The sequence below is a fragment of the Branchiostoma lanceolatum genome, chromosome 1 (genome assembly GCF_035083965.1).
Source record: "Branchiostoma lanceolatum isolate klBraLanc5 chromosome 1, klBraLanc5.hap2, whole genome shotgun sequence".
In the NCBI taxonomy this organism is placed as follows: Eukaryota; Metazoa; Chordata; class Leptocardii; order Amphioxiformes; family Branchiostomatidae; genus Branchiostoma; species Branchiostoma lanceolatum.
In genome coordinates, this window is record NC_089722.1 from 1,723,625 (window position 1) to 1,742,886 (window position 19,262).

Below are 19,262 nucleotides of genomic sequence, written 5' to 3' on the forward strand. Positions count from 1 at the left end.
TGTTTGCTAAATGCTTTATTGCTCTACCGTTCAATTGTTATAACATAAGTAAAACTAACACATTTTCTAGACTTTCAGGTGACTAAGTTTGTGTTGTCAGGAATCGTCTCCAGTACAAACCCAGTGTGTCACGCCATGACGTGGTTTACCGGGTATGTAAATACAGTTATGTTTCATGTTAGTATTGATAAATCTTAATATCAATATCAATATAGTATTAAAATTCTAAGTAACATTATTATCATCATTATTGATATTACTTTTACTCCTAATATTACTATCATCATTATTAGTTATACTTAATATTTTATTTTAATGATATACAAATATTATGATTTTATTTTAGTATCAATATTACAGTACTGTAATACAAACAAATGAAAGCCTGGGGTGATTTTCTAACGGACATTGGTTGTAACTATCGGGGCTCTTACACTTACTGCCCTGAAAAATTAATGATTAATAATTGGATGGCACCCAAGCTATTGTATTACTGCTGTACTGTACAACATAATTATGAATTATATTACTACCGTAAGCTACCGTGAAATTTAGCTCATGCGAAAAGAAATGAATTTAAGAGGAAACTTGCACTACAAAATCACCTGATAAATTGAGCTAACGTAAAATACAAGAGCTCAGTTTGCTACAGTCTGCCGTGGTATTCACATCGGTAGAGGCCTGGCTAACACATTGATAATCAAAAGTAACTCTCCAAACAGTTCTAAAAAGTACGGAACACGGATAAAGAATTGATGTATGGTTGCATATGAAGAATTTAGCCTTACGCAACCCAGAATACAGATATTGGCTGGAAGTTACACGTGCAGTTCTACAGACCTCCAGACTATACTGGATTTTTAAGATACCATGTTGACACCACAATAGAAGGCAAATGTAACACTGCGTTACAAGGCATATTTCTTGACACACAACTACACAAGCTAATTCAACCGCTAGAAGGACATTTTCAAGTTGCAAATATAGATTAGACATCTTGTAACAACTTTGACAGTGCTGACTTGAAATATCAAATTTTAACACAAGGTTGGTTTTCAAAAAAAAACTGAAAGTTGTTTCGAACATGAAACTTTGTTACAATTATTCTGGATCATCTTGCATGGTTTGATAATGTTTCCTTGAAAACCAGCAGAGAAAAATATTTTGACCAGTATGCGTATCTGCTCCTGCCTTTGATTTTAGCTTGAAAGCAGTCGGGTAAAATCATAATTCATATGTTCATTTTGTTATGTCAAAGGGATATAAAGTTGAATTTTAAATCTCCTTGGTTATGGGGGTCAATTCTCACTTCACAGCAAGGTCACAGTGGGTGGGGGCACTTTCTAAATTAACTGGGCCCTGAGCAAATATGTTTCTAACGTTGATGATCCTTTTGATAATGAATCATCATGCCTCGTTGTCTTGGTAATCGAGCTTAACGTATAACTTGAGATGTTTTGTGACAGGGCATTTGTGGTAAGTCTTTGACTTTGACATCGTATGACTTCATCATCCACTTCCTGTAGGTCATAAACATTCACTTCCTGCAGGTCATCACCAAACAAACATTTACTTCCTACAGGTCATCACCAAACAAACATTCACTTCCTGCAGGTCATCACCACCTTGTACGGGGAGGGTAAGCTGCCGGCGCCTCCGCCCTTCTTATCAGGGGTGAGGTCGGGAGGCCCCTCGCCCTCAGGAATGCGGAAGCGGAAGTTGTGGACCAGTCCCCCCAGCAGGAGGAAGGTGTCTGCTTTTGCCACTGCCTCACCCGGACAGGCACGACGTCCGGCACTGATGGGGACAGAGAGAGACAAGACAGTCATTCTATGCTTCTTCAGCTCGTTCCAAGAAAGTTAAAGCAACATGTTATAATAATGATAATACTACTCACGTTAAAAGTACCTTAACTATAAAAATGCGATATACACCATTCGTAGCTCAGAAAATGACAGCGCTGAGACGGAACTCGACCGTTTTCGACTTTATTATTTTTGTCTTTCTCAAGAAAGCGATATTCATTTAACAGACATCAAAGATAACCGCTGAAAATGCTAAACACAACAGCACATCCGCAGAGATACAGTACACACATAATGTGTCCTTTTAATACGGTCATCATCCTCAGGAGTAGAACATGTTACTACATCTCAAATGTCGCTGCCCGGTTGAAAGAGCTACTTTTATCATGCCCGTAAGTAGGGTAGCCTGGAATCCAATCTTATCAGCTCTAGTCATATTCTAACAGTTGCTAGCAAGCAAGACGACGGGATTCCTTTCTAACATTGGGTTTTAACTTCGTACCAACCTGAAAGGCATCAGAGCCGCAGGTTTCGGTATTGGCTTTCCGTTCTCATCCAAGAAGCGCTCAGGCCGAAAAACGTCCGGATCTCCCCAGGTGGCAGGGTCATGGTGCAGGGCCCACAGGTTCGGCATGATCCAAGTACCCTTAGGGATCTGGTAACCTCCTGAGGGGGTGCAGGTTCGGATGGTAAAGCAACGTGTGAACGTTAACAATGGTTAAACAAGGATGGAACAATTATCATGGAAGTTCACCTGTGTTGGTCGTAATGTACAGTGCAAAGGGCCCTGTCACACTTGAGCGTATAACGCTGCGCGTGAGTTGCGTATAGACAAAATGCAATACGCAGCCGTACCCACAACAGTTGTGAAATTTTTCGATTATTTTGACGAATGTGTGACTCACATTTTGTTATTCATATGTTAGATGTGCCTCACACATACATCAAAATAATCGAAAAATATCTATAACGAATAACTTGCGTATTAGCGTAATTTCGTTAATACCCCAAACTATCGTACCTACTGGGCCATATTGTGCCTATGCTGGCGTACATAAAACTTACACAAATCGATCGGGATGCGTGTGATATGCGTATTGTGTGCACGGCGGCGTATGGAAAAAAATGTCAATGCGCAACTCACACGCAACGGCTATACGCACAAGTTTGACAGGGGCTTAAACGTAAAGTCGCGAGATATACCAAAAATAGTCCGACGGATACACGTAAGTATACAACAACAAAAAAACATACTGAGCGTGGTGTCGACAGTTGTAGCGTGCGGCAAAGATAGAGGGGCAATGGATCCAATCCTCATGACCTCATGGATGGTCGCTTCCGTGTACGGAGTGGCCTCACGGTCGGACAGCTCAGGCAGCCTGTCACGGCCCACCGCACCGTCCAACTCAGCAGCCACCTTCTCCTGGACCTCCGGGTGGGCAGCGAGGAACAGGATGGCCCATCGGAGGGTCATGATCGTTGTGTCTGTGCCACCTGCGGAAAGCATATTCACATTGCACCAAAATGTGTTGTACGTTGAAATTTATAATGCAAATACGTTTATACGAAGTTTTACACCTGATTGCAATCGGCATAGACATGTACATATAGCTGATTCTGCACAATGATGCAGTTTGGCAGACAGTCGTATGCAACTTTAGAGTAGGTACACATACATTAGAAATAGATACCAGATACAAAATAAAGCACTGGACATTGTCTGATGTGTGGTGTAGTGATTAGAGTGCAAAAGAGAAGGAAAAACTATCATGGAAGCTCATCTGTGTTGGTAGTAATCATATGCATAGTACAATGCTAAACTTTCTTTCAACGCTATGGTCTACATGGATCATATTTTCAACGACCACTGTCGCCTTCTTCAGGATCAATAATGACCAATCACTTCCGAACGTAAACTCGCGAGAGTTACAGACTTTATTGATACGTGACGTCAACAATTGAAGGAAAACCTTTTGCCTACCCCCAAAGATATCACCGATAGTCTGCCTGAGATGAGTGTCTGTGAGAGCGGTGACGTCATGGATTCCCTCCTCCTCAGCGTCCTTCTGAGCCTTGATCATGTGATCTGTGATATCACGGAGGTTGCCTGCAGAAGCGTACATTAGATTCATTTTAGGGACAAATTTCTTAAGATGAAGATGTGCCTCATGAAACTATTTTTGTTTCCTTAAGTGAGAATCATACAGAGGCAATTTCGTTTCGTTAAGAGTATGAAGAAGATCAATAAAGTAATAAACCGTTGTGCGTCAAAACTTTTAAATTTAAGTCATCACGGTATTTTAGAACGCCTCTTCCAATCGATCTCAATGATCCCCGACGTCTCTACCCCTCAATGATGTTTAAGGTTTTCTAATAATTTGTCAATTACAAAGAATTAACTCAACAATCAATGATTTTTTGTTGCCAAGGCCAAGAAGGGATTGGTTGTCCATTCATGTGCCTCCCCATCCTGTATCCTCTGTAGCCTTGCCCAGACAAACAAGTTGTTTCATGTGAAAAAAAGATGAAGACCACAGCACGTCCAGGTCAAACGATAAAAAAAACTTGTTCTGCTGTAGTACCAAGGTCACATACCAGGGGGCCCAAAATCGACCTTGATCTTCGTCTACTCAACACCTACCCACATACCAAATATCATCATAATCCACCCAGAGGTTCTTGAGTTGTGCTGACTACAACAATCCGGAAACACAAACACACACATACACAGACACACACAGACACACGCAAAGCAATATTCCCATTTTTCATGGAGATTAAAAAGATTGATGTCGCCTTACTTGGGTCAAATGTTTCCTTGTGTTGCTCCAAGTGACGCTGGAAGATCCCAAAGAACTCTCCGGTCATTTTCTTTACGGCAGTTATGGCTGTGTAGGAGGTAAAAACCGTGTTTATCTTTGACCTACTTGTAGTAAATTTATATTGTATATATGATAGTGTAATCCATTGCCTTGGTTAATTTCTCCCTCACTCACTCATATTCGTCGCTTTTCACTCATTTCACTGAGGTTGGCCGTCATTGCTTGGATGATATTCCGGACCAGCAATATGTTATAAATATATCTATTTATGATATTACAGTGATATTACAGTGTAATATGTAGATGTGGACGTCTGTATATATATATATATATATATATATATATCTTCTTGAGAAAGGCAGACAAAGTCGAAACCGGTCGAATACCAATCTCTTCGCTGTCATTTTCCCAAGAACTACATATATTTTTTATCTATTTATTTATTTATTTATTTATTTATTTATTTATTTATTTCTCTCTCTCTCTCTCTCTCCCTCTCTATTTCTCTCTAGATATACATGTATATATCCACATATGTCGACATTGATATATTTCACTGTAATATCATTGACCCCTATCACCCCAAACACACCAAAACAGTGCCTCCGTCCATACATGCTGAAGTAAATACATATTTATCTACTCACTTGGTAAAGGCAGGTACCGAAGCGAGGGATAGACGTCAGCGAGAGTGCCTTGGCCAAATACTTCGGCGGCGTCCTTGCTTACTTTCATCAGAGTTTTGAATTCCTCGTCGTCCATGTTGTACCTGCTCAATACAAAGTCTTGATTATTCTAGCTAGTCTTCGCATTTTCCCCCAAATCTTCTTTGATATGTAATGTTTTCGGGTGTTGACGCGGCATGTTTCAATTGGTCGAATATGGATAACCGATGCATGAAAAAAATTGTTATGTACGTACATTCGTGTAAGTCCAATAAACAAACAAATATAGCACAAGAAAGATGACAATTTCCTCATTGAATGAATCCGGGTGTAGACAGTGACTTTCATACACATTTGGGTAATCCTTTTTTTTTCTTTGAATTTTGACTTGACAGAAGTAATGACAGGAGTACGGTTCCACCTACTGAATTGACGACTTAGAGATATTGCCCCCTTCATAACCACATGTATGTAAAAGGACAAACTAGTAGATTAGGTTACCTTACACCGAAAGCAGCGGAACAGATGACGTTGTAGACCAGCTTGTAAATGTAGTCCTCAAGGTCGACTGCTCGACCCTCCATCTTGGAAAACTCAGTGATGATGTCCTCCAGAGACTCGTGGACTTTACTCTGTAGGTTCTCTCCAGAAGCGTAACCCCTAAAGGCGATAAATCATAAATGTGTAAGATTAAGCAAAGATTATGAGTTGATGATTTTAACGCTGAGGTTTGTAGATAGTTGCTAGTTTGCTACTATCGCCAATGTAATTGTCATTATAATATATCAATATTTCGTAACACCGAAACTGTCACAATTTCCGTCAATACAGGAGGTTACAATTTGTGGGGCTATTTTGCAAGCGTCAGGAGCGGTTTCCATTCGGCGCTAACTCAGGTGACCTCAATACGACAATTGCGCCATGCGTGGCCATAGGACTGTAGCTTTTGAACCACTCACCAGGAAGGACCCCTACTCTCCTACAACAACAACAACAACAACGCTTTCGTCGTTCCAAAATGGGAACAGATCTCTTTGATTAGCTTAGAGTTTGCTACACACTGACCACAGCATACCTGATGGCACTGTGGAACAGTTTCCGGTGCAGCTTCCATGTCGGGCTGTAGTCGGTGAAGGCGATGTCCTTCCCACCTTCTGTAAATATGTCCCCTGAAAGAAAATACCATTTTCGTCAAAATGATTTCTATCCATGCTTTCTTTGCATGTCTATCGTTGCGAGTCTATCAATGGTGTCGTCTTCGAATGCCTGTGTAAGGAGCAAGAAGATGTTAACAATCTGTAATTTTTGGTCCACTGGACTCAGCAGACTCTGGGGTCTGGTACTTTTTTGAATTGTATATATTTATAGATTTAGGGTAGCTAGGATCTCATGTGGACACGACCATAGTGTACTCTAGAGCACATTACCACACTTTCACTCACTCATTTCTCTACCGTCACTGTCCACTGTACTTTCCGATTCTCGTAGCTACACAGAACTTACCTGACAGCGTCTTCGGCCTGCCTGCAAAGTCAACACCCTTCTTAACGAGGGCCTCCTTAACAGCATCCAGACTGTTCAGCACAACCACGTCCGTCATGCCCAGCTTCAGGCTGAAAACGTCTCCGTACGTCTTGGCGAGGTCGATGAAAGTCAAGAAGAACTGTCCACCAAACGCTGTATCAAAGTATAATGATAATGGTTCATTGATAAGAAATTACCCGTGCAATGGCAGCCAGTGCTGAATTGCTGCAGGGTTTACAATCACATAATACACAACAGATGCATATTTGCTCCACACTTGCACTTTGTGGAACTGTCGCAAGGGTCTGGGAGGCTGCCATTCGGCACCAGCAGGTGACTTCAATACGACCTTCCCCAACCGAAGCCAGGTACCCATTCACACCTAGGTGGAGTGAAGAAAGTCGTGCAAAGTGCCAAGTTACTTCCATAGATGATGTACAAAAATAGAGGACCTATCTATTTTTAGTTAGATACTAGTGCAGTAGTGATACAAGATACGTACAGAACAGGTTTCCGATGATTGGCCAGAAGAATGGACCAGGGGGCATCCGCCATCGTTTTACATAGTCCCTCAACCACGTGACCAAAACCAGGGTCACTAACCCCACAGTTAGCGTCATCAACCACATCGTCCTACAGGAAATGTGAAGAAAAGACATTAAATGTACATAATTATATATCTACTAGCCATAAATTTTGAGGTTAATGAGGGTTTTCTATGAAGGTTATCATTTGAATTCCCTATCGCCTGGCTGTCCATACGCCACCGGACAGTTCCGATTGCGCATGTGCAGTGTGATGCATTGTGGTCTAAGGTCAAAGTTCAAGGCACATAGGTTGTAAACAGTCCTTTGCCTAGATGAGCTGGCCAGGTGGATTTTGTTTGAACTTTTTTTTTCGCATCAGTTTTGGGGTTCCCAGAGGATGTCATTCATATAATCGACAGTGTGATGTCCCCGGTCATCGTCGACTACGACGGACGAACAACAACACCGTATCGGGAGGGTGATTACTGGGTCGAGGTGCCCTATAAGTATAAGCCCCACTAATCCCACATGCACACCTCCTGCGACTACGATTACACTTAACAATGAATGAAATACCTTTCTGCTCTCACAAGCTAAGTAAAGGCAATAGTGATAAATGAGTGGTATATTTACAGTGATATTAAAAACGTGGTATTCTACAACATCTAAAGACTAATTCATGAATACTGTTATGTACATGTAATGTTCAATTTCTTCTAGCTTCTTAAGACAGTTGTAGATGTATGAACGTATGGAGCCTATAGTACATGGTTTGTCTAGTTACATAAGGAATACGAGTTTTTCTGTGCTCCCTAAATATCGAAAAGTAGGAAACTTATCTTTGAAATTTCTCTGACTGTATGGTGTAACGTTGGGTAACCTAAATTCGGGATTTTTCCGATAATGGTTGACTGAAATCAATCTAGCAGAACAATAAACCATCCTTTTTTTCTATTATTCTGTCAGTATCATGTACTATCTTTGCACTAATCATATATATGGTAGATTTTGTCTCTAGTCGTGCTGACACCATAATATTTCAACTTGAAACTACCGTCCGCCGCACGCACAATTACGGTGCTGTCGGACAGGGGGGCACATTAATTCGGGAGAGAAGATTCGTCTTGAATATCTTACCGCTAATCACATTTTATACAGCAGCTATTCGTTCTATCCTTGGCTTGAGGAGAGTGCTATGGATATAGACGTGTCCAAGTAAAAAAAATACACGAAAAAACGGCCGTAGCGCACACATCAGGCCAGTTCCGGAACAACCCGTGTGTTGAGTCGGTAGAACTTCACTCAAAGTCGGCCCATCGTCATCATCGGGCAACGTGTAACGTTACATTATTCATGGGAAGTTAGCTGGATGCCGTAGCAATGGTAATACTACTATGTCCATGTGTTCCTTGTTGTGTTAGGAGCAAACTTTGAGGAAAACATCTTCCTCAGTCCACTATCACACGCAGCATTTAGACAAAAAGTGTTCCTCACAAACCTTTGTCGTCTGCTTGACAACAGGATTCTGGTTAACAATATGGCGGCGGGAAAATACACGTGCCGTAGGTTGTAGCAACAGAGAGGAGTTTTGATGATTGATCACACTTAGAATCCAGTTGCAGGTTAGCAAAAGAGATTGTAATAAGTTGTCTTATAAATAATTGTGTTTAGCAGGCAGGAGATGTGACATTTGTCTTATAAACCAGCGAACAACCGTGCTGGGTGATTCTCCCACGAAGCCCTCAGACTCTGTCAATAAGGGACGGAGAGTTTTTGACGTCGCCAACTTCTAATGCATGGTTATCGAAGCTTTTCAGCCAGTGTTCTGAATACGTTAGTCTATCTGCTTTGCATTGCTGGCGTTATAACTGATTTTGCATCTAGCACATATCCCTAAATACCCCGTTTTCGAAAAATCCCGACTTTAAGTACCCCACGAATTTAGGTTACCCAACGTTACAATCAACAACAAAATGACACTCGTCCTCAATCTTATCTAAATTGTAATATTGGCAAATTCCTTCCCGCAAAGGAATGCGGTTATGTCTGCATTTTTAATATCGAAAAGTAGGAAACTTATCTTTGAAATTTCTCTGACTGTATGGTGTACAATCAACAACAAAATGACACTCGTCCTCAATCTTATCTAAATTGTAATATTGGCAAATTCCTTCCCGCAAAGGAATGCGGTTATGTCTGCATTTTTATGATAGAGTAGAGTAGATCCGTTCGGCCAGGTAGGAAGATCTCTTCCAGTTGAGGCCCGGCTCATCCATTTACTGGACTGTCATTCCAGACTTGTGTTCAGCTTAAGGCTTTGTAGTTGTATACTACTCAGGCCCCCTTATTAAGACAAACTACCATCACACCACGCAGAGACGTGTTAACCATCTCCGTCAAGTCACTTGGGAACACCCACATAAAAGATCAAATATAACACGCCACTAGCAAAGCTGGTAGAGTCCTACGGGTCAGGGGTCAACAAGGCGCCGGTGCGACCCCACTTGGAATACAGTGCCATGACGCCTAAGACCCATGTACCAAACATAAGAAATATCATAAAGTTCCATCCTTATTAACTTAGTTATGCTGTTCACAGACATACAAACGGACAGCCCTCAATACCCCCCCCCCCCCCCCCCCAACACAAGGGCAATGGTTACAAAGTGAGACAGGTAGTTGTGGCCGCCCGACTGACTGAATGAATGGATACCGGAAAAACGCTCCTGCAGTGGCCCCTTCTCTTGCCCGCCTCACCACCCTGTTGATATATAGGACACATACCAACAGTTTACTCAAACAAGCCCAGAGGCGTACCCAAGGGAGTCATCAGTTTACATACGTCGGCAACGCACCAATACACGGCTCACCTACAGATGTCCCCCAACTGAAAATCACCCCCCCACCCACCCAATCCTGCACGCAAATAATGAAATGCCCTCAGCCTGGCTCGGTGATCACGGATACTATAGCCTGGTCCCAGTCACTAAGGGTCGGCTTAGGGGTTTTTACCGGGCCCAGTTTGCTTTATTGAACCGTTTCTGCTAGCCCTCCTACCGCTACTACTACTTCCGCTTGCCACCCTACTTTCCCAGTGGCGACGTAATCTAATCTAAGGCCGTAAACACACCCCGAGCGGACTAAGCTGTCTGGGCGGGCGGGGGTCACTCACAGTGCCGCAGAGATATCGAGGAGCCCCCGATGGTATGGATTCCAGGGTACGGATACTACGGTTGACTAATTCCGAGCCAGTCAGGACTGGAGGCTCACTAGAACTTTCCTATGTAAAGACCTCGCTAGTCAAGAATCATGGACGCGACTTACAGGACAGGAGATTTCACGATCTTGTTCTAATAAAGAGGTAAAGCAGTCTTGCACAGTACCTGTTGTTTCCGAGTCCTCACACGAAGCCGAAGGATCAGACAATGACGTACATTCACAAGTCGGTGCGTTGAGTTGAGGAAAAGAAAGCTTTTGGCGTTGGTAACGGAAACCCCTTTGGTCTCCCCAGGAAAATGGTGTGACCTCACTGAGTGGCTCTCTCTAGAGTGGCTCCTTTATATAGACCCCATCGAAGTAGCGCGTAGCTAGCTGTTCGACCGCTAGCGCGTAGCTAGCTTTGTTTGCGCAATTACCGACCTTTGACATCACAATCCCTCGTTTACTTGCGTGACACATTAGGTCAACGACCGGCAGGATGAGTTTCTTGGGCGGTACAGCAATTTTTCATCGTATGCCTTTTCTATAATAATACTTCGAAGCGTTTTCATACAAATACGAGTGTGTGTGTGTGTGTGTGTGTGTGTGTGTGTGTTTATGTGCGTGTGTGTGTGTGTAGATGTGTGCGTGTATGTGCGTGTGTGTATGTGTGTGTATGTATGTATGTATGTGTGAGTGTGTGTGCGTGTGTGTGTGAGTGTGTGTGTGTTTATGTGTGTGTGTGTGTGTGTGTGTTTATGTGTGTGTGTGTATGTGTGTGTGCGTGCGTGCGTGAGTGTGTGTGTGTGTGGAACTGGAAAATCGTGTGACCTCGTGTGAAACGGTTAGGTCTATGTTATCTTAAAGTCACAGTGAGTGTCTCCTTTGTATAATAATAATAATAGTCTTTATTGCATATTCCTGCCCAAATGGACTAATTGCACTGATGACCACACGTGGTCTATAAGAAGCATAATGCAAAACATGAATTGATAAAATGCCACATTCTAACATTGAAAACTGAAAAACAGACACACTGTGGACTATTGCTAAACTAATGTTGATCACCCAGTAGTTTCTTCTCTCTTTTTGAAACATTTGGAAACATGACTAGATACTTTGTCCATTATATGTTGGTTCTATAAAAGTGTCCTGCTTTGACATTTTGTATATTTCTATTGTCTAAAACAGCGATTGCCGTTCATCTTCATATAGGGAACAATCGAGTATATAGACCCCTTTGGTTTCGACCGCTAGCGCGTAGCAAGCTTTGTTTGCCGACCTTTGACATATCAATCCCTTGTTCACTTCCTGCGTGACATTTCAAATAAGGTCAATGACCGACAGGAATAGTTTCTTGGGAAGACGGTCATGAGTTGGAAAAATATACGACACAGCAAATTTTAATCGTTTACCTTTAAAAAAACCCAGTTCGAATCGAATAAATGAGGACCTTACTGGTACTGTATAATCAATGGTAAACATTTATAATACGTCCCTCAGAAAGGTTAACATCATTTGGCAAAGGTATAAGGTTATGGACCTGTTGTTTCGGTATGCAGTAACTAATAAGCACAAGTATTTATGATATTCTTTTATTTGATAAAAATTGAACAGCATCCATCCTAGATATGGCTCGAGTTGCAGATTTACTCCAACCTTCTAGTATTATTGACATAATGAGATGTTAATTATACAAGACGAGCGCAAATTACTAATAAATACACTATAAGTACAATATAATTATATGATTTTATATTTACTCCAACCCTCTTTTTCATCAAACATAAGATGTGGTTCGGGTTGATAATTACTGTACACATCATGTATAGATTATAAATTTAGATCCATACGGCACAGCCAGCTGTTGCCACTGTAAGAGTCTGAAGCTTTTCAATGTGTGCTTCATGTAATTTTCATTGGCCCATTGCATCTTCTGTTGATTAGGCGAATCTTCTGTTGTTATAAACTGTATTGATTGTGTCCATTTTTCCCAGGACACTTAATCAATTTGACAACGAGCTCGAGGGGACAAAATGGCGGTGTTTGGCGGCAGCGGCTTAGAAGCAGTCGGGATAGTTGCGTTGGCGTACGTCGGAATCAAGGTGCTATGGGGCGTTTGGCAGACAATAAGACTCTACTTGCTTTCTGGACCTCTTGGATTGTCCTTAGACTTCAGAAACTACGCAGGACGTTGGGCAGGTAAGAGTGGAGCTTGCTGCAAAAAAAAACAAAAAACAATGTTGTTTGACCTTTGATCATTATGAGGAGGTTGTTTTAGTGGACGGCTGATACCTTTTGGATATACGGTAGCTACTCCGATGCTTGGTATTTGGGAAGAAAGAAAGCCTAAATGTCTACTTTTTCTATATCTTGCAGTTGTTACAGGCTCCACCGATGGGATAGGCAAGGCGTATGCAGATCAGGTAGGGTCACTTTTTAGGTCCCTTCGCAATCGCATGCAATGGAGGGTCATTTTGTCGTCCAACCAGTTTGTGTCGATGCTTTGCTTTTTTAAGCTGGTGTGTTACGCCGAATGGCGGTTATACCGGCTGTATAGATACAGATACAGATTGGTCGTTATGAATTAAAATTATAGTCAATCGTTGGATAATGGTCCATTGCTACAAAGGGATGCTTTTGAAACAGTCCTTTTTGATACAGGGGGAATGGAATATACATTATTCGCTCGCAAATGTTGCCTTTTTAGATTGATATAATCTATGTTATTCGTACTGATTTTTTGAATTTGCAAGTAGAATGATGTTCACACATCTTTCAGCTCGCAGCTCGTGGGCTGAACATTGTCCTGATCAGCCGATCAGAGGACAAGCTGAAGGCTGTAGCCGCAGAGATCGGTAGTATTTAGATTTCTCCGTCTTTCTTTGAGTTTACATTTGTAAAATGCACACTGCATTCTATCTTTATCTGAACTAAACAAAAAAGGTTCGGATTAGCATGATGTGGGTGTCATTGAAAAGTTTGCATGTTTTCTTTAAAGGCACCCAGAGCATTATATGAGGCTTGAAAACTGGAAATATTCTAGTTGCTGTAATCTTTATGATTGAATTGACATTTAATGCCCCTGTTTACCACATTTGCGTGCGGATTTCTTATCAAAAGTGCTCAAAAGAGGGACAAAAATAAGCTACGTTGTGATCTTTTAGTTTCACGTGCCTAGTGTAAATAGACCAATACCATAGCCCCGCCCACCGCCATCAAAACGTAGAAATGCAAAATCAAAACATAAAAAGCAAAATTTGACGGACATGCAATCACTCTCTCATTGGTCGAAACGCTAATTGTGATGGACAGTCAGGATCAGTCTATTCGGGTTTGGATTTTCTATCAGTTCTCACCACACAACGACATCGTATCTTTGCTACTTTAATGTCGATATGTAATGGTGTAGTGTTATTGAAACTTACTATGTGTGGGATATATGCGGAATGATCATGACTAGAAATTGGAGTTTTCTTATTCAAGTTTCAAGCCTCATAAAATGCTCTGGATGCCTTTAAACTGATCATTTGTTATTCCCACGCTTCTGTGTGCCATTTCGATGGACTGTAACAGAGGCGTAGACGTTATTATGAATCCTATCCTTGTTGACAGAAAGTAAGGCCGGGGTCCGGACAAAGATAGTGGTGGCAGATTTTTGCTCATCCCAAATCTACGGCAACATCCAACAGGAGTTGGAAGGACTCGACATTGCCTGTCTTGGTTAGTAACACTACCGCCACTAGTAGATTCATATATATATATTCCCATACAACTTGTTGACATATTTATTCACATGCATATCAGTAACCGTTGCTTGTACCTTAAAGTTAAAAGATATGACCTAATTCAGGATCCTTTTCATCAAACGTAAGATGCGGGCCGGGTTAATAAAATTCATGAAACCTGAATTGAAGAATATGGCCAACTACTCGCTGGTACATGTCATGTTTAAGTCATAAGTCCATATGCCCACTGTGCCACCGCCAGTTTCCCAATGCACAAGTTTGAAGCTTTTTAATGTATGCGACAGTTTTAACTTACCTACGCCCTACTTTATGTAATTTTCATGGGCCACGTTCCCAATACCTTTTTTATAATCACGGAAGTTCGAATTACTTCAGAATATGATAGCATTCAAATTACGTTTTTAATTCTTTTTCAGTTAACAACGTGGGTATGAAGGCATCCAGGTACCCAGATCTTTTCCTCCAGGTGGAAGATGAGGTGTGTATGCAGTACCGTGCAAACTGTTTTTTTTTTTTTTCACCTCCGGGTATTGTAATTAGTTGTTGTCCGTACGTTTGCAGCTACAATCATCCCCATACACATGCTTCTAGGCAAAGTGTAGTTTACTAGTGAGGGAACTTGAACCATGAGTATCCCTGTGGTGTAGTGGTCTGCGTTTCTGGTACTTGCCACACATCTGGTTCAAATTACTTGGACCAGAAGGTTCAAGCCCCAGGTTAGGACACTTCTGGACAAGAGGCGCACTGAGTCATACCAAAGACTTTATAAAAATGGTACATACTTCTGAAACAGTATGGAAGTTAAACACACTCCACTACCAGTGGACTAGCCCCCTGATACAGTGATTGCACCACAAGTGTGGCCCAGGGCTACGAAACGGGGATGGACACCACCTTATACATCAATTATGGTGTGGGACGATTTTAACTTTTAACTTTAAACCTTGATCAACGAATCAAATTCCTACCGCCCGCAGGTTACCGAGCCGATGATTTATTGCAACGTCATTTCCATGATCAAGGTATGTTTGAGAGTGAAACTTTGTTTGCTGAATGTTCAACTGTTCCACGATTACATAGCATCATGATATCAGTAAGAATAAATTAAAACAAAATTCCTTTTTTTTATGGTCAAGTCAAGTGAAAGTTTATCGCACAACAATTGTAACAGGTTTAATGCAAGACAAAATATTGTACAAGACTACATACTTGTTACATTCATCTAGTACAATCTAAACATATATTCTGTGTTAAGCAATATTGATAAAAGATACTATGAGGTGTTGCTTGTCTACTACATATTATGATGATACTCTTAATTCGTTTCGGTTTCTTTTCTTTTCTTTTTTGATAGTCTATTTCTTAACTTTCAGATGACCAAGACTGTGCTGCCCGGAATGGTGGAGAGGTACATTGTCAAACATGTCCAGACATAAATTGTATGTTTATACTTCTACTTTTTAACCGTATTCGGAAAAGGTCATGGAATATTGGTTCATCTTATGCTAGGGTCACATTTCCAAAGCGGGGGTCGGCCGGGTAGCATTCGGGAACGAAGAATTCGACATAAAAGACGACAAAACACACAAAGCGTAGAAAACATACTCCTTACAAGAAATTACGTATATTCTAGATATGCATTTTCTACTCTTAGTTTTCTCAAACAGCCCGGTCGGGCCCCGGCTTAGAAATGTGACCCTAGCATAACTGGTTTTGAATGACCTAAAATATTTCACTCATTCTGTCCTATCAGGTCCTGACGTACTTTATCCTTGATTAATAAGTCATCTCACAGTTCCCAATGTGAAGTTACGCCTAGTCTGTGGGTGAGGTCAAAGTTTAGGGTCACTCGCTTGTCTTTGTTCGTACATATTGCCACGTACATTTTTGTTTACATATGACATGTATGAGGGTCCTTAACTCTGACCTTACCGAGAACCCATTGCCGTCCTGGAACTGAACGATGGCTTGCTTTGTTGTCCTTGGTCACTTTAACGTTGTTTCAACTGACCGATCACAGGACATATCTTCCATTTCAGGAAGAGTGGCGTGATCATAAACGTCTCTTCTATTTTCGCAACGGTTCCTATCCCGCTGATGGCTCTCTACGCAGGGACCAAGGTCAGGGTCATATCGTACAGTTACTTTGTGAATAAGCTTTCTGACAATGGCTAACATTCAGATTGAAATTGTTTAAAGGGACGTATTGTAGAATTTAGTGGGCAAAACTACAAGTATTAAGAATTTGAAAAATCTACATTCAGACTCATATTTGTAACTTATTTGTAACTTATTTCCAACATTTTCCCGTCATTTTGTCACATTTCCATCATTAATAAACGCCGAAAACGCAAAACGTGTAAAATCCGGCTTATTTGCATATTATCTATCGGCCCCCATTTTATAATATGCAAATAGCCAAATATGCAGATTGAAATTGTTTAATGAAGCCCAAGATTATACGTTCGAGTTATCATTTAGTTAATACCAAACTGCTTTTGTGATTTTGCTTGTTCCCTTTGAGTCAAATGTTTCCTTGTTTCTCTCAATGGTAGGCCTTTGTAATGCTGTTCTCCAAGAGCTTGGCAGTGGAGTACAAAAATGAGGGTATCATTATACAGGTACGTAAAGCATTATGCCACTTCAATACTAACTGTTAGATTATTTAAATTGGATTTTTTGCTAGATATTACTTGGAAGCTGACATGGTGATTTCAAGGATGCACACATGTATCAACGTGATTTACATGTATCTACGAAATATGCAAATCTCTCTCTCTATGTATATACACAATATTATATATATATATATATAGAGAGAGAGAGAGAGAGAGAGAGAGAGGGAGAGAGAGAGGGAGAGAGAGAGAGAGAGAAAGAGGGAGAGACAGAGAGAGAGAAAGAGAGAGGGGGAGAGACTATGAATATACAATCACTTTCAGATTGCATACACGTACAAAAATCCATAACATGTAAAAAATAAGAATAAGCATCACGAGTAAAATGTTTCGAATGTGTGTGTTTCTCACATGTTCTTTCAGACTGTTACTTCATCCTTCGTGTCTACGAACATGACTGGACGCCTTCCGACTAACTTCTTTGTGGCGACCCCTACGTCTTTCGTCCGCTCTGCCCTGAACACGGTCGGACTGGCGAGTAACACGTGCGGTTACTTTCCGCACTCACTGCAGGTTAGTAGTGTTGGGTCGTGTGGCGTAACGGCAGAGTCTTCGGCTCAGAACCAAGTGCTCCAGGGTTCGAATCCCGTCATGTCATCGATCTTTTACCCCTGGGAAAGGCACTTCCTCACTTCATTCGGGTGGAAATGAGTACCTAGATTCGGTTAGAGACGTCCCCGTAAATGGAGTTAAATGGAGGTCCCGTGTTTGAGATTGTCAGTGTGACCTTACTGTGGATACTTGGCGTTTGTGTCTGATACACAATCGCAATGACGACCATTTGACATTTCCCTCGTAATGACAGACGTGACCAAAAAATAACATCGACTGCATTTTTCACTACTTTACATAATCAAATTGATATGCTTAGTGTGAACACAAAATAAAAGCACTGAAGTGTTTCTTTTTAGTAATCATAGGTTTTCGTTGAACAATTCCCGAACAATGGAGATATTTCTACCTTATATCTTATATAGGATGTCTAACGTTGCTAAACATGTTTATATGGCAATTTATGTCGTACCTGGGCCGCGAAAACGTTCGATACGGGTCTTCCGGACCGTGTGATAATTTTCCGTATCACACGGGGTTCTAAGTTGTATCACACGGGCTTCCATATATTATTTAGAATGCATTTCGAGCGCGTCGGTTGCGCCGCCGTCGAAAATTCGAAAACCGTATTCGGAGGTTGGAATCAATCTTACGGTTTTTTGTTCGAGGACACAAAACTCCCCCAACTTCTTCCGCATTCCGCATTGAAATGTGTGTTTTCTCGGGTAGATATGACATAAATAAGATACAACACGGTGTATTCCGCATCACCCTCAGTCCCAGCCCTACGGTCGTCGGACGATCCGACCAGTGGTCGGGCTGGTACCTCGGGTGATACGGAACACCCCGTGTTGTATTCTAACGTTATATAAACATTATGATGGATTCTAATCTGAACCCATGTTTCACCCACAGTTATGGCTGCAGGGCCTGTTTCCTCAAGACATGTTCTGTAACTGGGTAACACTGCCTGCCATGAAGACGTTTCGAGAGATCGGTATGAAGAGTTTTCAGTCCAAGAAGAAAAATTAACACCAGTGCACCAGTCCTGCAAACAATCTTCGTGTGATTGTAGCCTCTGAAGATTTGATTGTAGCCTCTGCCAGGCTCCAAACTACAAACTACAAACTAATTTGACAATGTGCATTGTTTCTGGCAGTTGAAGCATGTGGTTAACACTTCCACATATCATATATCTACCTCTGTATGCCAATTCATATACAACTCTATGCAAAAACGAGACATTGTTTTACATTCCTGACACAGAATAGTATCATTGTCATCATTACATTGTATACTATTTAGCCATGAGAATGCACATTATTAGATCTATTGTTATTCATGTTTAGATAAGTTCTTTGAAATTGTTAAATATTAGAAATAGTCGATTGTTATGTATCTGCAAATTTCCATACATTGTACTCGTGACAATTGTTGCGCAATAAAGTTCTAAAGTTATATCGATAGATGCTCTGATGATGATATATTTGAAGTGGAATGATTTGCGTGACACTTTCTATATTTCATACTGACTTAAGTAATTCCGTTGACGTTGTGCCCTTGGAAAAAAAATAGTACATGGCTACTGGGGATGTTCCTTGGATAGGATGTTAAATGGAGGTCCCGTGTTTGAGGAGAGCCGCACCTCGAGCACGTTAAAGAACCCACCACACTTATCGAAAAGAGTATGGGTCCTTCACGGTCTGAATGGATCATATAAATCTGTCGAGCAGAAGACCTTCATA

At 41.3% G+C, this 19,262-nt stretch overlaps 2 protein-coding genes across 4 annotated transcripts; one reads left to right on the top strand and one right to left on the bottom strand.

Annotated features, from left to right (window-relative positions):
• LOC136429024 (steroid 17-alpha-hydroxylase/17,20 lyase-like) lies at positions 1-10,958 on the bottom strand. 3 transcript variants are annotated; one of them, XM_066418936.1, is made up of 12 exons: positions 10,727-10,958; positions 7,319-7,449; positions 6,796-6,969; positions 6,368-6,461; positions 5,794-5,952; positions 5,275-5,396; positions 4,607-4,693; positions 3,787-3,912; positions 3,060-3,299; positions 2,312-2,471; positions 1,615-1,797; positions 1-1,550 (listed from the first exon to the last, which is right to left on the bottom strand). In XM_066418936.1, the coding sequence occupies exons 2-12, from the start codon at positions 7,443-7,445 to the stop codon at positions 1,538-1,540; spliced, it is 1,485 nt and encodes a 494-aa protein (XP_066275033.1). In that variant the 5' UTR covers positions 7,446-7,449; positions 10,727-10,958; the 3' UTR covers positions 1-1,537. The 3 variants fall into 3 exon arrangements, with proteins under 3 accessions (XP_066275033.1, XP_066275023.1, XP_066275013.1); XM_066418926.1 differs by having other exon boundaries at positions 1,583-1,797; positions 10,727-10,957; XM_066418916.1 differs by having other exon boundaries at positions 1-1,797; positions 10,727-10,957.
• Positions 10,959-12,571: 1,613 nt separating this feature from the next.
• On the top strand, positions 12,572-18,983 carry LOC136429030 (very-long-chain 3-oxoacyl-CoA reductase-like). The gene is made up of 11 exons (XM_066418950.1): positions 12,572-12,743; positions 12,921-12,967; positions 13,324-13,399; positions 14,157-14,264; positions 14,707-14,768; positions 15,268-15,312; positions 15,664-15,698; positions 16,330-16,411; positions 16,846-16,911; positions 17,329-17,478; positions 18,433-18,983. Exons 1-11 carry the CDS (start codon positions 12,578-12,580, stop codon positions 18,547-18,549), a joined length of 954 nt encoding a protein of 317 aa, XP_066275047.1. The 5' UTR covers positions 12,572-12,577; the 3' UTR covers positions 18,550-18,983.
• Positions 18,984-19,262: the final 279 nt, after the last annotated feature.

Coding starts and splice junctions, on each gene's coding strand:
- LOC136429024 (XM_066418936.1), bottom strand. CDS start 7,445: ATGTGGTTGATGACGCTAACTGTGGGGTTAGTGACCCTGGTTTTGGTC. Junction 3,300..3,786: donor TATCGGTGATATCTTTGGGG/GTAGGCAAAAGG, acceptor TGCTTTCCGCAG/GTGGCACAGACACAACGATC. Junction 1,798..2,311: donor GCGGCTCTGATGCCTTTCAG/GTTGGTACGAAG, acceptor TGTCCCCATCAG/TGCCGGACGTCGTGCCTGTC.
- LOC136429030 (XM_066418950.1), top strand. CDS start 12,578: ATGGCGGTGTTTGGCGGCAGCGGCTTAGAAGCAGTCGGGATAGTTGCG. Junction 12,968..13,323: donor GCAAGGCGTATGCAGATCAG/GTAGGGTCACTT, acceptor CACATCTTTCAG/CTCGCAGCTCGTGGGCTGAA. Junction 16,912..17,328: donor ATGAGGGTATCATTATACAG/GTACGTAAAGCA, acceptor ATGTTCTTTCAG/ACTGTTACTTCATCCTTCGT.